At 39.0% G+C, this 17,611-nt stretch overlaps 1 protein-coding gene across 6 annotated transcripts in view; it reads left to right on the forward strand.

The window, feature by feature from the left end:
- The window catches only part of grid2 (glutamate receptor, ionotropic, delta 2), a 591,201-nt gene extending 574,001 nt beyond the window's left edge, over nt 1-17,200 (forward strand). For 2 of the 6 annotated variants that reach the window (XM_078953108.1, XM_023958368.2), the window contains 2 exons: nt 3,540-3,780; nt 14,161-17,200. In XM_078953108.1, the coding sequence (XP_078809234.1) occupies nt 3,540-3,780; nt 14,161-14,613 (694 nt within the window). In that variant the 3' untranslated portion in view covers nt 14,614-17,200. Of the gene's footprint in view, nt 1-3,539; nt 3,781-11,282; nt 11,364-11,737; nt 12,045-14,160 lie in introns of those variants that run through there. The other 4 variants (XR_002873852.2, XR_013658170.1, XM_023958369.2 and 1 more) reach the window with 4 other exon arrangements.
- Nucleotides 17,201-17,611: the final 411 nt, after the last annotated feature.

The raw sequence follows: 17,611 nt of genomic DNA on the forward strand, positions 1-17,611 counted from the left end.
TATTTAGATGAATAAATGGCTTTGGACCATTTCATCTCTTAATGAACAAATACGGCAGCAACACAGTCATCACTCAGCGGCCAATGACAACTGACTTCACTGCAGAAAACAAATTTGATCCGTCATCTTTTTTTAATTAAAGGGTTTGCCTTTACAGAGGACATTACCGTCACAATTAAAAAACATAATCAAACAAAGTTTCCACAAGTTTAAAGAATGACTTGAACAACAACAGACCAATTGGCTAGAAAAAAAAAATCTAATTAACCTGATTTGATGTAGTTTACAAGCTTTACGCTGACACTGTTAGTATGACATATAATCATGTTTGCAACGTTTATTGACCTCAAGTAAATGAGACTCTTACACTGATTTACATGTTGTGAGTCCACATTCTTTTGCATTTTGTCTTCATCAGACCAGTATTTCTGATGAAATAGCTGCATCTCACCGCTCCCCCAGGGGATGGGTCAAATGTGGAGAAGAATTTCCCATTGTGGGATAAATAAAGTATAATAAAAAATAAAAAAAATAAAAAAATAAAGGGTAAAAATGGGACCCAATGCCTCCCTGCTTGACACTTAGCATTGAAGCGCCTTTATAATGCACAATCAACTTTTTTGAGCTTTTGAGTGTAAAAATGTTAATTCCTCTCTAGAAAGAACCCAAAAGTGGTATTTTGATCGATTTACTCATCTCTGCTCTCAGCACCAGCCCCTCCCAAGTCCCAATCCATGAAAACGAGTGGTTCTCACATTGTGATGTCACAAAGTTAAGAACAGCCCCTTCCAGGAAGAGTTTGCGCTGCCAGCACCACCCTTAGGCCAACACACACACACACTTTCTCAGCTGAGCTAACGCAGATCGGCAAAAATGCTTTCCTTTTATACACACAAAATGCACATCCATCTTTGCAAAAGTTAGGATGTAGTTTGTTTTCGAAATGAAGACAAGCTGCCGACACCAGCTCTACGTTGACGTTATGAAATGGACAGAACCCACAAGGAGCAAAAGCCGTTACCTCCAAGATCTAGACGTTTTACTTCTAGGTAGGAAAATGATGGTGAAAATAACTAATATTTCATGGCTCACAAAAGTCAGGCCCTTAAAAAATTAAAACAAAATAAAAAAGGAAAAAAGTCAATGGATTTTAGATCCCTGCATGAGTGAGTGTTCACAAGAAAATGTTTGGAAGAAGTGAAATCCACAGTAACTTCTAACCCATTTAGCAAAGACATTGCTGGATTTATACGTCTTTTGTATTAACTACAAAACTTTATTACCCACCAACTTTTTCTAAAAGAAAAGAAAATCTTGGAATTGAGAAGAAGTTGAGGTTTTGGTGCTTTAATACTCAAGCGTTTCTCAGCTGCATCAAGGTAAGTGGGAATTTTCTTACCTAGGAAAAAATAAATAAAATCTCCATTTATAATGGAAGGAAAAAAACAATAAATCCAGCCCAGCCAGAACAAAGCAGAGATTCAATTTTATGGTCAAACCCTTAACGTGCAGCTGAAGGAGGAAGTGCTTGCTTTTAATCCCTGCAGGCATTTTACTCAAATAAAAAGAGCTATCATTCATGTTTTGCATCAAAATAATTTGTTCTGACGTAACCACTCAGTTGTAAAAAAAATCTGTTGAGCAATAGTGAACATGTGCCAACGTTCTCATGCTTTCACAATTTAGTTTTTATTTATTAGAAAAATCAGCAGAGAATTTGAAAGAGAATATGCTCTGTAAACGGCACAGTGCTGTAGCGGTTCATTTTAACAACCATTTGATTCATATGATAATTAGTGGTTGCTGATACGATTCATAGTTGATTGTAGTTCATTGTAAACGATCCGATTCACTGACCTAAAATCAATCCAGGACACCTTTAGTTAAAAATTCAACCAGTGTGACTCAGAGATAAATACCAGGGTACTGGACAGTGAAGGTGAGGTTTTCCGGATTCCTTGTATTTCTTAAAGATAATCAAGTTTAAATGAAATATGTCTAAAAGTGAACAAGAGTTAAAGACGCATCCATTCACATTTTAGTTTCAGAAAGTTCAGTCCACAGTTGTTTTTCCACATCAAAATAATACAAATGTAACCTTATTAGAAACATTATAGAACATTGGATGGTCACATGTTTATGCAAAATTCAAAATATTTCCATACATTGGGACTGGAATGATGGATTGATCATTTTTTGCTGTCATCACGTGTGTGTTGTTCCCTTTTTTATGTTATATGCGCCTCAATCCAAATGGTATTTTCCAGTATAAATTATAATCTGTTTATTTCATCTTGGAACAATTCAATTAAAAACTTGCCTCGGACAGATCGATCTGGTTAGATCGTGAGAATATAAATCAATAAATCAATTAAGTCAGAACCCCTACTCCAGTGTTTGTATCTTTTTGACCAAACCTGAACATATCGAATGACACAGCTACTGTGCTAATGCTATCAATTTGACTTGAATCATAATTTTCTTCACAATACATTTCGTGGGTGGTCTGCCTATATCTGATCTATTCTGAGCTTTAGTTTTAAATCCAAAACATCCACCAGCACAGCAAGTGAAAGGTATGCACCTCAAAAGACTGCTGTTGCTTCAGAGTGGGGTATTGTGGCTGGATGAATCAGCTGGAGGGTTCATTTGCATTCTGTGATTGATTTCACTGATTTCTATTTGCTGCCTGTACGGATAAATTACCATGAAGGATAAGCACAGTTGTTCATAGTGTCTAAAAAGCAACACTCTCCAACTAACAGTATGCCTACTCCCTTACTTACAGTTCCTGTGGTGGCTTAGTCTGAGTACGCAGGAGTATTTCCATGTTCTCTGTGAGCTTTGAGGGGGTTACATGCCTTTTTTCCTCTTACTTATGTCTTTCTTTGATGATCGGTCGCTCCATCCTGGATCTCCCTGTATAAATATCTGTAAGCCTGTCTGTCTTTGTGTGTCTGCACCTCTCTTCCAACCTAAAATGAACCACCCAGTTAAATAATAAGCTGAAGGCTAACAGAGGGACCCCATCAACCTCTGAGCTGTATCCTCTCTGAAGCCATCAATCGTGCGGATAGAGCTAGGCTGCATAATGACATTGTGGCAGTGTATTAGAGCTGTGCTGCAAAACATATTAATGTTAGCTATAATGAGTTTGACAGCCCAATATAGTTGGAAGAGATCACGGTCCACATAAACTTGCTAATACTGCCCTCAAATGGTGTGAAGGAGTTACTGCACCTACAGCTTGGGGGTTTCCGGGATGTTTTGCCTCAGCTACTTTTAAATGTCTTCGCATCAGTTTGACACTTTAATTAAATAAAAATCACTCAAAGGCAGCAATTAACAATCTAATTTAATTATTTATTCAGGGGGGTTAGATTGCTGCAGATGTCGTGTTTGTGTTCACAAATAAAAAAATCAACATGAATAAAAATGTTTGGCCAGTCTGAAAGAAGTTTGATCTCAGTCAGGAGATAATTGCTTCTTTAAATCTGTTCCTGAAGAGTTTTTTCTTGTATATTTCTGTATCGTTATAGAATCCTAGAACTCCAGCAGAATGGCGACATGGATTTACTAAAGCTCAAGTGGTGGCCCAAGGACACTCCCTGTGACCTGTATAGTTCAGTCCAGACACGGCAGCGCGGCAACGCCCTGGATATCCACAGCTTCGCTGGCGTCTTCTGCGTCCTGGCAGCTGGCGTGATTCTCTCCTGCCTCATTGCAATGGTGGAGAGCTGGTGGTCGCGGCGGAAGGGATCCAGAGTCCCTTCCAAGGAGGTATGGTGGTGAATGAAATGGGATGAGTGAGAAGAAGAGTCACTGCACAGAGTGGAGGAGCAGGTCCTGTTGTTAAAACCAAGCAATAAAAGAAGGAAGGGACAATTAAGAAGGAAGGGGGTGAAAGGTCAAGGGAAGGAGGAAATAGTTTAAACGGCTGATTTGTTGCTAGGATGGTTCGGGTGATTTTCAGCCAAAAAAATTATTGTGAACACACTTTTTGGACAACACAACTTTTGATCGGAGGTACAAAAACAAGTTCCTTTTGCAGTTCCATTCCTTCTAAAGTAAATTTCCATTTAACACTTGTGCTATCCAAGGCACGTTAACGTTGGGAGTTAGGTCACCTGGACAGACAGTGCGCTGAACCTTAATTCTTCAATGATTTCTGATCTTCACTGGTGGTTACATGAAATCCTCTCCACCTTTATCTAACTTTGTCATGGTAGGAATAACACGTCTATGTAAGGGTGGGGTCATCTAAGATAGCACAAGGGTTAAGACACGACAGTGATGTACTGCAGGCAGCTTGAAAAGAAGGTGTTACTGATCCTTATGCCCTAAAATACGGTGGTCCTGAAGGGCAAATCCTGCCAAAAACTCAAGCCAAAAACACATAAAGATCCCACCAGTTAAAATAAAAACAAATAACAAAAAACCAACATTATATTTACATTTACAAAAAAAGAATTAAAAAACGGAAAAAAATGAAACAAACGTAATTTTCAGAAATAAGAATGGAATGTTAAAAAACGAAACACAATAGGAAACCGGAAAAGGTAGGTAGTAAGGGGCATCACTTATTGGATGAATACATAATAAAAGTTTTATGATTATTATTGAGCATATCTCTTCATGCCAAACAACTTTTGGTTGAAAGATGGACAAACGTCTTCATTAAATCAGTGATGTGCCATAGTACCCACCATTTCCAGTTGGCGTTAAAAAAATTAAGTGTTTTCCAGAAATCACAAAGAAAAGATAGGTACTATGGGACATCACTGATTGGATGATGACCTTTGTCCATAATTTTAACAGAAGGTTATCTACTAATCATAAAACTTTTATTAGAATGCAGACATTGAATAGACTCAAATGTCATAATACAGTCTTTTCCTGTTTCTTATTGTGTTTCGTTTTTTGAAATTAAATTTTGATTTCTGGAAATTATTTTTGTTTAATTTCTATTTTGTTTTATTTTTTTTGAAGATGTGTTTTTTTTTCTCTCTAAAATATAACATGTTTATTTTGTCATTATTTGTCAGGGCCACCGTACTAAAGAGATTTGGAAATCATACAAGAGACCATTCACAAGTGATGGAACAGTGAGCTTTTCTGTCCTATTAAGGTCTTACTTGCAGATGATCTCTTGTCTTGCAATCATTCTAATTGTTTGTGCAGTCACGGTTACCATCAAATTATCAAAATGATTAACCAAAGAGACGGCGCCTTCCAAAAGCAGATGAGTGTGAAGTGAATTAAGCCGCACGTTTAACTGAACCCATTGAAGAGACTTGATCTTTCTCTCATCTGTCAACCTTGTCCAATCTTCATTACAATACTGCCAATTCATAGTGATGTCAAATATCTGCAGTGCATAATGATAACCGCATCCATTATCCACACACCATTCCACCCTCAGGGAAGCTTCATGGTGCCTCCTTCATTTGTGATCATTTGCTTTAAACCGGCTTAAGTCTTAAAACCTAAGAAAGAATTTTGCATCCACATATTTTGTTTTGCCTAGTTGCTGCCATTAACAAGTTATTGATTGGCTTGAAATCCTGCACGTGTCATTAATCGATAGTGAAATAAACCGCTCAACTCCTAAAGTGGAGTCGATCATTTTTGAGGAAACTTTTAACTTTAGAAGCAGAACATAAAAAAACTGCCTGAGGGGCCTGTTGGAATGCAGTGAAGGTGGAAACGGAAACATCGACTGGCTGTGTTGGGCATGGATGCTTATAAAATTCTGCCTCCCCACCCACCCCCACAGAAAACAACAGCAACACTCCATGTTATAAATCAGAAGCAGCGCCATGTGAAATATCCAATCAAGCGATGTGCTTATGATCACCTCAGCAGGGATATTATTTCAGGCAATCAAAATGACTCCGGTAGCATCTTCCTTCGGTTGGATCCCTGCTGTCTGGGATTTTTTTTTTTTTTTACTTTGGTTGAATAGATCGTTTTGTTTTCCCAAATGGCCCTCTATTTTATTGCTTCTCTGTTAATAGAGAGCCCAAACTGATGTGTTTGTGACCACTGAGGTATTTTTTTTTTCCTTTTTTGCCTCACGCAGAGGTTAAACAGTGATTTAAGTCTGCTTATCTTCCATCACCAACCCTCCTCGTCCCATGCCCACTGCTATGTTTATCAAAACGCAGAGGGATAAACGGTTCATGTTAATGAACTTTAATCAAAACTGTGAAATCGTAGCAAAGTGTGGCAAATTTAATATGCAAAAAACATGCCAGAGATGAACAGAAAGGAATTTCATTATGTGTGAAATAATATTTTCACTTTTGGTTTAGAGTTAATCATTTATGTGTCGGTGGTAAATTAGACCAGGACGTGAAGCAGCACAGATTAATTTTTGCAGAAAGTATTTTTTCCCATCAGGTAAATTACTTCCGCTTCAAACAATAGTTTGTTTTTTTCCTTCTTAGACAGCTATTTGATAAAAGCCGTTCAAGGTTAACTTGTGGATAATGGCTTAAGAGAATTAATGAGGACGGGTGCATCAACCTTTATTCCACTGCTGATCCTTATTTTTCTTAGTTTTCAATCAATGCTGTCAGTCACAACTGAAGTTTTCTGAAATTCTGACTTAATTTATTAGAGATGTTTTTAATTCACATATATTCTATATTGTGTATTTTATTTTTATCACATTATAATATAATGTATGAATTTTTTGGTGCAATGGAAAAAGTAAAATATGTCAGTCCTACGTCATGAATATTTATTTTAATAATGATTATAAGTGAATACTGGACTTAAATTAAATGTTTTAAAAAAAATAAATTAAGATTTTTTAAAATATTTTTAAAATCTGTTTCCTGGCAGATCAGGAAGCATTTTACAGAAAACTATTATAAAAACAAATAATGTCAATGATATTGTTGTTATTGAAACACATAAATGATCATATTTTTCTTTTAATTAGTCAAATAAGCAGGCTCTTAAACTATCAAAATTGCACTACTTTTTGTCAATAATTCTTTTCATAGTTTTAGCTCTTTCTTTTCCTTTGCAACTTGAGATTTTTTTTTCTCAAGAAAGTCACCTTCTTGAGATGAGTGAGTGTACCTGGTGTTTTGAGTGGATTTCTGCCTTTCTGTAGCCATAGAAGCAATTTACAAACAGAGTAATTACAGAAGTGCACAGATCTCACACGCAGACTCCCGCTGTGGAAAAAAACACATATTGAAAAGCAGCTTAATTAGTGCCTGATGTGCTCCTTCCTAATTTAATTGAGCTTTTTTTCCCCCTATTCACATTTTTCTTTTGTATAGAAAATCAAGTTAAACGTGTCAGGTGTTTACTGTGCCAAGTTCTCACTGGGGCGACAGCCTCATGAATGTAACTGAATCATGCCGTGGTTCTTAACTGATTCATCCCTGTGCCTTAATTAGAGAAACTGTTATCTGAGGGCCTTTCATGGCAACCTGTGAATGGCGTCTATTTCCTTAAGATCATTTCTAGACGTGGAGTTGTTTGATTATCCATAACATATCTTTTGCAACCCACTCAGCAGAAGAAATTTCAAAAGTAAACGGCGTCTCCTTCTTGCCTTTTTTTTTCTCTTTATGCATAAACGCATCATTTACCCCCTACCTCCAACCCCCTGCCCGCTTAGCAGCTTTAATCTGTCATTCAGACCAGTAGTCATGTCTGCCGTTTGAGCAGCCACAAAGACACTAAACCTTTAGTCAAGCCCAAAGTCATGTTAAGCACAGTGTGGTTCAGCTGCAGCACAAATAAACACACCCACCCCCCTGCTATCTTCATTAGCCAGGAAAAGCAACCGGTGGAATCAACCCCAAACCGAGCGCAGGAGTGGAGCATCGTCAGTGAATACCAGGGACAGCAGGGATTTAAATAGTGGAAGTCTTTGATTCTCTTTGTAGTTCTTGTTCAAGGTTTTGCACATCAAGGCTTTGGGGGAAGTCAGACACGGGGAAATCACTGTTATTGATTTAGGAGTCTCACAGAATGCACTTCCTATAACCCCTAATGAGAGAAAACTGCTGAAACGTAACATTATAACTGTTATATAATAATAGCTAGAGTCATAGTACTATATTAGAGGTTGTACTAGTAGTAGTATCAGATGTAATACCAATCATTTTAGCACTGAGGAATCAAGCATCAGACATTATTCTATCGTATTTTTTTGCACACACATTTCTATGTCTCTAGTTTCTCTGGGTAATCTTTCATTTTTAAAGTCTAATTTCTCTTTTTTCTAAGTTTTTATTCAAATTTTTCCTCTTAAATCCTAAAGTATTGCTGCATTTTGCTTTTAGAAAACAAGTGGTCACAATCTTTTTTAAAAGGGCGACAAACCACTTTATACTATCAAAAAACGTTGACCTTTCACTTCGCTGCTGGACAAAGTATCCATGTTTTAACAAATTTCAAAAAATGTGCACAATGTTGACCACATTTTGACTTTTGGAATTGTGAGATGTTCATGCTTAGTGATATTAAGTCGTGTTTTTATATTGCTAAAAAGGGTTTGTGCTTTATTTAGTCATAAATCAAAACAGGGCGCTTGGCCAAAAGAGCAAAACCAAAATGCTTCCATATTTATAGGTCAGGCCTGTAGAACAACATCATTAGAATACCACCACGTGCACTTCCAGGGGAGGAAAGAATTCGGCTCAGTCAGCTCTGATTGTTTCTTTTTTTCTGCTGATATTTATCCTCCAGCTTGCTACAGCTTTGAAATATTAATTGCCTACTTAAAAAAGGTTTGCCCTGAGCAACAGCCAATGAGCCGACCACACCTTCCCACTTCGGAATGAGCAGGGCGGCATAAGAAAATGCCACCTTTTGAAATCAACAATCCAACAAGCAGTCACTTCACAGGGTCATTAGCCAAAGTTTCAGGACCTCAGTTTTTACTTTCTACACAAAGGATGACTATAGATTTATTAAGATATGATGTAAAGATGCTGTTCTTAAAGTCCAAACCAGATGAGTTTATGTTTTTTACTTAAATTAATACATGTTGACAGTGTTTTCACAAAGTCAGATAACATTATTCCCTTGAACACGATCTCTGAAAAGGTACTTTTGGAAGAGCTCTCTGCAACTTTGATGATGTGGCTGAGATGGGTCTATTTTGTCCTTAAAGTGGTTGTTTAATGGAGTATGCGAAATCTGTGGGAATGCCATTCTCTGATCTCAGTTTACCATCTGTGAAGACGGTTTCAAATGAGTAACCAGCTGCAAAGATGGTCACTGAGAACAGAACATAAGAGTCAAGCTGGGACCACAGCAGCACGTCCCGACTCCACGGAGGGATGAAGGCGAGTGTAAGTCTACTTCAAAGCAGCTAATTAGATAAATTGCATATGCTGCAAGATATCGACATGGGAAATCTCTGCCTCCATTTTCAGTTTTGGACTTAGTCATGGCCACTGGACCAAATCTAGTTGTGCTTAAAGTCGCTTCCTAAAATTGATAAAGTGAAGCAAACCAGAAAGCCTGTAATTGACTCTTCCAGTCGCTATGCTCTCTGTCAGTTTTGAAGAACTCCACCTCATCCATATTTTTGTCACATCAAATGCTAAAACCAGTGGTGACCATCACACTGAGCCAAAACCATGTGGTTCTGTGCGCACTTTTACAAACTTGAAATAACATACAAAAGCAGGTCACCTTTTTTCTCTCTGTGTGAATCAAAAATGTGACAACACATACTAGAAAGACACTTTAATGTGCTGACATTTTTTTACAATTCTTTTTAGGGATTCCTCAAGAATGCCAGAACTAAATAAAAAAATGTGTGTATTGAAGAACAAGTATCTCTTAGCTAGTTCATCCTTTTAGAAAATAGGAATCAACAATATACTTTGATGTGTACAGCAAATTGTCTCCCCAAAATGTCCATTATTGCAATAACAAAGATAAAAATTTGCCTTCACACTTGCATGCAAACGCGCATTACCATGCTTTTTTGGGCCCACGTCTTTCACCGTACAACTCTTGCATTTATATAGAAAATTTTAAAAAAATACCGTGCACATATACATGTCATGAAGCCTTTTTTTTCTTTATTCACGTTCCCTCTTTTGTGTGCTGCAAATATGCTTTTGTGACTTTTCTCCATTCACAATCATGTCCTCCCCTCACCAGCCCCAAACAAGAATGAAAGCCTCTCTCTGCACAGCATAGAAATGGATGTCATTCACCATCCAACATCACTGCTGCAAGTTATGCTTCCATTCATCCATCACAAAGTGTGACCAAAGTAATGCAGCCGATACATGCTGACACCCACAACTCTGTTTAAAAAAAGCGGTGTTTGTGTCTCTGTGTTGTTTCTATGTGAGTACTAAAACATGCACATTCTGTACCATTCATATGTTGTGTAATGCTATGTTAGCTGCTTTTTGACTCTATAACATCAGTGTGTGTTCGTGGCAGAGCTGTGCTTCTGTGTTGTGGAATGGCTGGCACCATAATCTATAAGGTTGCTGTAAATGCCTACGAGGATTACTATTGGGCTAACCCATACACAAGCACCACTACACACTTCCATGGAAATGACTAATGTGGGGAAGCTGCGATAAAGACTCTATCCATTTGAGCGCATTTGATCAGGTTATTATCCATAAACGAGTGTCTCCCTGTAAGTCATTCCTGCTATTTGATGTGGGTTTTTTTTATTTAAATGTTGCAGAATATTATTTATGCTACTATTTTCAAATTAGTTCTTTGCAATAGCACACATTGCTCCGAAGCCTCTAAATCACTGGGTGGGTGATAGGAGGGAGATATATGCTTGGAATGACAGTTACTGTATAGCCACTGAAAAATTGATAAAGGTGCTCCTAATGCTTCGGATGAGCAATTTCCAGATGAGGCCTCTGAACCGCATTTCATTCATAACAGGGTGGCTGTATTGCTTTACCTCCTGGCCTATATATATATATATACATGTTCAGCCAATGGTTTGTATGAAAGAGTTCTGCCAGTGGAAATCCTGCCATCCCTTAGAGAACCCGACCAGGAAACATGTGATCACTGCCAAAACTCTTCCATAATGATGGCATCTGTGGTTTTGACCATGTCTGATTTTTCATGAAGTCCATGTAGACTTAGCACGACAAGAGCAAACGGACGTCGTGTGTGTTTGGTACGCACAAAAGCAGACCCTTTCAGGGTTTGTGTGATGAAATTCTTGTCGTTCTAACTCAACAACGATGATCTGTGTCACTGTGGCTCAAAGCTCCTCATGTTGCCTTTTTTTTTGTTTTATTTTGTAGATAAGTACTCTGTGTTGAGGGTGTAGCTGGCGAAGGGGAGAGAACAATACAAAATGGCTTTTAAACATCTCCCCTTTCCAGGTATAAAACGACTGTGTGAATGTCTCTTTGAGGACACAACACACAGCCACTTGCTTAACAGTGTGTGCTGACTGACTGCCATGTCTTTCTTCTCGCTCACCCCCCTCCCACCCATCTGTCTCTCCAATTTGCTTCCTCTCCTCCACCTCGCCATCTTTCGACGGTCTTGTCTGTCACTCATCCCCTCTCTGTCTGTCTGCTTTGTCTGCCTGTGGGTCGATTTGCCTTTTTTTTTTCTGCTCACTCAACTGGCATGCACTCAAACATATATATGAATTACTCCACATTTTTGCTCCACGCCACCTGTTCCTGTCTGTCTCCTTCCTCCCAACCCCTTCTACTCAAACACCTGCACACCTGTGTGTCACGAGCAGACGCAAGCAGATGGCCCATCTGCCAGACAAGCTGCTGATCCATGTCCTCACAGCTCAAACGAGCACCCTCTCGCCCTGGGCAGTCAGACCCAGAACCAGATACCCAACACTGCTAATGCCACTGCCCCCACCGCCACCCATTACCAGCCCCCAGCATGCTGCGACATCCCCTGCGCCCTGATTGTGCAGCACTCCTACGAACCCACCAACCCCTCCGAACTCAACCCCAAAATGAGAATGACCACCTTCACCACCTCACCTCCTACACCAAGGTTGTTCATACAATAGAAGATACAAAAGAGAATTGGTTAGTAGAGCTTGTAGAGAGAAAAATGAAGTGATGGACATCAGGGAGCCGGCTTCAAATTTTGGTGTCCATTTTATAGCACATCTGTAGGCAAAGCACATCTGACAGAAACCTTTATTTCGATGGATTGCTGCCAGTTATGTGCAATAAAGGCATTCTGCCACTGGAGGGCGCTGCTTCTTCTTGTAAAAGATGGAGCTTCCGCTTTGACTGCAGAGTTGAGCAGCTGATATTTGCAATGAGATTTTCTTACTTTTATGCAGAGACTTAACTTCATATATTTAATTAATCATAAACTATCTAATCCATTCATGGATTTATTTTTTCCAAAATGTGTTTGATTTCAGGGACAAATCTGACATTGAGTTTCATTTTAGGAAATAATCAGTTTGAATTAAATCTTTATAACTTTCATAAAAGTGTAATGTAGTTTTGGACATGTTTTTTTAAACATCCAGTTCTTTCTTTGGTCCAGCAAAACAATCAGAACACCTCCTCTTCCTCACGTCCCTTCATTTCAATATCCTCTGTTAAAAGCCCCCCCCCTACTCCTTCAAGCACTTTATGTGTTTTTGATTATTTTTTTTCAACAACAACCGCGAGTGCCCTTCCGTGCTCTCCTTCCTCTCACTGCCCCCATTTCAGATGGTAAACCAGGGGGGCACCACTGCTGGTCCCCTCTGCACGTGAGCTGCACAAAAACTAAGGCCATCCAGAGCCCCCCCTCCCCAGATCCAAAGGACACGGTCAGTAAATCTGTCTTTACCCCCCCAGTAAATGTGATCACAAAAGCCTTTTTCAGCTTTCACTACAAATTAAAACCTTACCTGTGAGACACCCCACCCTGTTCCCCTCCTCTTTCAGATAAAACACCTCAACTGCTTTGGAGTCAGAAGTAAACATTTACAAACCCCTCACCAATATTTTCTCTCATCACCCCCTCACCTGAGCCCCCCCCCCCCTTCCTTATATGCTCCCCTCATTCATTGCAAACTGAGCTGCCCTGCACGGCTGTCTGCGCTAGCCTGTGCAGTAAAAGCATTGACCATGTTATCATACTTTAGTGGATAAGCTACTTATATGTCAAAAATGATTTTATGATGTATTTCTCACATTCTATGTTTACTGTAAATTAAGTTAGAACTTAATGTATGTGCTTAGAAATGTTAAGTTTGTTCCAGCTTATTGAATGATCTGCAATGTTTTTTTTTTATTTTTTATTCTTTTTGCATTTGATAAATGAAACTTTACAGGCTGCAAGAATAAATTATGGCCACAAAAAAATATTTGGGAAAATGGCCATTTTACAATACACAGCTAAGAACTATTAAGGTCAAATGAAGTGTTGTTAGATGTTATAAGTTCGAAATTAGGTTTATCAATATCAGACTCTGGGTGGTAATGCTAAAGAAAAGGTTGAACTCCCTCTTTGTGTTTAATACAGACTACCTGCACGCCCTTATAGACTTGTAGAGTGTTTGAATGTTTTTTTTTGTCAATATCCTGATCACAGCTCAGTCTGCTTCTCTATTCTTCCCTCCATCTTTCCCTTTCTTATTCCCCCGCCCCACTTCTCTGTCTCATCAACATTCACACCAACCCATCTTGTGTTTATTTATTGCTCCTATTGTGTGCAATTCAATTGCAAATGACATGACCTTAATGTTTAATTTGCTCCTAAAACCTTTTATCTTTTTTCTTTTTTGCAAATTGTCTTACCTTTAATATTTTTTCATCTGCCTTGTCCACGGCTCTGTATTGATTTCATTCCTTTATTTAAACTGTTTTACTGGTTGGAACGATGACATCCCTCCTGTTTAAAACAATTGCACCTCATTCATATCTCTGCAAATATATTTTCTCTGCTATATCCACTGTCCTCACTTCCTTGATCTTTCTGTATTCAACTTTTATACCACTTGTTAATCTTTTCATCAACCCTTCGTATCAATCTTTACCCTTTATTGTCTCTTATCTCATCCTTCTTCTTTTTCCAATCTTTTTTTGTTGTTCCATATTCCACATCTTTGCATTACTGTTTCCTTTCCCCCTCCTCTTTTACTTTGGTTTCTTCCTCCCCTCTGTTCTTCTCTTCCCATTCCCTCCCACCTTGCAGGACGATAAGGAGATCGACCTGGAGCACCTACACCACAGGGTTAACAGCTTGTGCACCGAGGATGAAAGCCCCCATAAGCAGTTCTCCACCTCTTCCGTAGATTTAACCCCTCTCGACATGGATGCGCTCCCTGCTGCCCGGCAGGCACTCGAGCAGATCAGCGACTTCCGCAACACCCACATCACCACCACCACCTTCATCCCCGAGCAGATCCAGACCCTTAGCCGTAGCCTTTCTGCCAAAGCTGCCGCTGGATTCTCCTCTGGATTTGGTGGTGGAGGCGGCCTGCAGGACCACCGGACTGGTGGGGTTGGGCCTTTCCGGCAGAGGGCCCCCAATGGTGGCTTTTTCCGCAGCCCCATTAAAACAATGTCCTCCATTCCCTACCAGCCCACAGGTCCAGGACCCAACTTTGGATATGGCAATGATCCAGACAGGGGTACCTCCATATAAGCAGTGGCTATTGGTATGGTTGGTTCGGAAAGAAGAGTTGAGAGAGGAGGCGGAGTTTGTTAGAGCGTCATTGCACGGATGAAACAAAAACATTGGGGTTAGGCTAAAAAAGGGGAAATTACAAAAATGTGTACATAGCAATCCTTTGGTTTTTGTTTTCTGCTTGGGTCTTCCCAAGGGTGTCAGTTTTCTATTTGGCTAAAGCGAAGGAGTTACAGGTCTGTAGGTACATTCACGATCCTCCTTCAAATCTTGCTGACGAGGTCCCGACGGGAGGGGAAAAAAAGGGGGAGTGGGGCAGGGAGGGGGCTTGATAATTTACGTTGTTGTTCTTGTGATCGTTTGGGAGAATAATTCTGAAAGGGGGACGTTCTTTTTTTTTTTTTTTTCATTACTGTTTTTGTTTTTATGACTTGAGGACAAGTTCATGGAATGAAAAAAGATCAACTTCACTTTACTGTTCAAAACCCTTTGAGGGTTTCGTTTCTACAAGTAGGTTTTAGAGATGCTGCAGACAAAAGGATTTGTCGTCACCTTAGCCATGAAACAGCTCCCAGGGGATTTCGCTAATAATCAATGACGGGGTAGAAGAAAGCGCCCCGTGTCCATTCTTCTAAAAAAGGGATTCTTCTTTTGCTTGTCTGAATTTGGGGGGGGGGGGGTCTAAACACTCTTCTTTTATGGTTTTTCACCCAAAATCTGCTGTCCTTAATGTGCTTTCATCTCCAAGATGGTGTCCACATTGTGGCCTGACGACACCTCCTGAGACTTTTGCAGATGAGCACACGATGACGCCTCCACCGGCTTGAAAACTGCTAAACGCCATGACAGATCAACAATTTCTCACTGTAGATTCACCAGTTTTGGTGCATCACTCTTAAATTACTTCTGAGATGTTTGTGCTGCATCAGCCTGAAACTGTTTCACCATTTTTTGATGCACATGTAACTCTTTGTCAATTCCCTCTGCACTGTACCAGTGCCCACAGACCTGTAAGTGATTGTATGTAGATCTTACCTTTTCTTTCTCTCACCTGTATTGTGCTCTCTGCTTTTCAAGTGAAGGTGAGGTTCTTCAATCAGACTCTCAAAGAAGGGGAAACATGGACAATATCAAAAGCAGCTGAAAGAATAAAAAAACAAGCTTAAAGACTTCTGAAAAGCTTATGCTTATTATATGTATTTTGTTGAGTTTTGTTTGGGGAAAAAAAATAATGCGTGGAATGTGTTTTTGGTCAGGAAGTACAAAAAAAAGACATTGTTCTAAGCTGTCTACTTGTTTTTTGCTCCAAGCAAACTTTGAAAAACTGCTAAACAAGTGCTGTAGTCTCTGTTCTGTCTTCACGACGTCAAACTTCCTATTTTCATTTGGTTCCTTTTGGCGCTCTCACAGCCCAGGTTGTTTTATTAGAAGAAGAAAATAAGGTTGAGTTAAAATGTCATGTCACACTTTTTTTCCCAGGTTCAAGTTGTGGAATGGAGTTGGCTTTTATGTTAAAGAGAGGCCATCGCCAACTGCATCGTCAGAACAAGCCTTACATGTCACCTGTAGTTACCTGACCCCCCCTCCCCCCAAGCCTCCATGTTAAAGCTCAAAGATTTCAGCGTATCGGAAACATTTCAGAGCAGTGAATCGGTGGTTGTCCGGTGCGCCATGAGAATGTCTCTGATGGAATCCAGAGTCTGCCTTTTTACGAGTCCCAGATACGTTTCATATCACTTATGTTAAGGGTACTATTTCTATCATTTTATTATTATTATTATTTTAAAAGTGCCAACTAATTCAGATGAGCATCATGCATTATCTGGTCGGGGGTATGGAAATGAAGGGATGACTGGGTAAAATGGAAACCAAACCATTTGTCACTAACACTGTATTAATAATTGATAATGTTAGTTGCTTAGAGCAAGTTTTCAGTTTGTTATCTTTAAGAACTAAAACTGCAAAAATGTTGTGAGTAGAGATCTCAGTCAAGCCACAGTGTTTTATAACAAGCATTCTTAGGAATTCTTTTCTTATATTAGGCTACTGAATGGCGTATAGGACACATGCATTTAAAAGAATTTTATTTAGTATACATGAAAGAGACATTATAAAAAAATGTATATTTTACATGTTGATGATATTTTTGTTGAAAAGAGAAGACTGTATGATGTTCAGCTTTAGTGTTGATTTGAGCAATCACGTTACTGCCTTCGGTTTTTCCCCGCCCCGCCCCGCCCCGCCCCTTCCCGCTCATGCTACACCTAAACTGATGTTTTGCTTTTCTCATGTTGCCATTCCTTTTTATTTTTTTTTTATTTTTATTTTTTTAATTTGCTGGATAAATAACAAAACGGGGCAAGTCCACTAAAAAGAAAGCATGCACAAACTTGCTGATTTTTTCTGTTAACATTTTTAATTTCACACATAGGACTACAGAATTTACTTGATAATTTTCAAAACTTTATGATGTACAGTATTTAATATAGGCCTATTTTGTTGTATGTGTTGCATATTATTCAAAAACCGAACAAATTTGAGCCTCTGTTACAAGTGGCAAAGCTTTCTGTGTATAATTTGTCTAATAAACAGGTTTTCTACAGTGGGATGGTATATTGTTTTTTTTCCCTCTATTCTAGAGATCAAAATACACGAAGCGTTTCACTTATCATCCTTTGTGTTAAATAATAGGGTTTATTTTCAAAGTTTTTTCAATCTGATTATGTGATACCTATTTGAAAGTCCTTTTCTGTGTTTTTAGTTTTTTTTCAACTTTTAGTGCAGCAACAATAGCCCCATAAAAATTGTTTGCAGTACTATTTGAGATAACCAATGTTGATCATAGCTTTCCAGAATGACGTCTGAATTTTTGACTTAGCAGCACGACTAGCACATCTAGGTGTGTGAAATTTTCTCTCCGCATTTGACTGATCCCCTGGGGCAGCGGTGAGCTGCAGACAGAGCCACACTTGGGAAACATTTGGTTGTATAACCCCTTAATCCAACCCTTTAAAGG

This window comes from Oryzias latipes, chromosome 9, assembly GCF_053564925.1.
Source record: "Oryzias latipes strain Hd-rR chromosome 9, Olatipes_Hd-rR_3.1".
NCBI classification, from domain to species: domain Eukaryota; kingdom Metazoa; phylum Chordata; class Actinopteri; order Beloniformes; family Adrianichthyidae; genus Oryzias; species Oryzias latipes.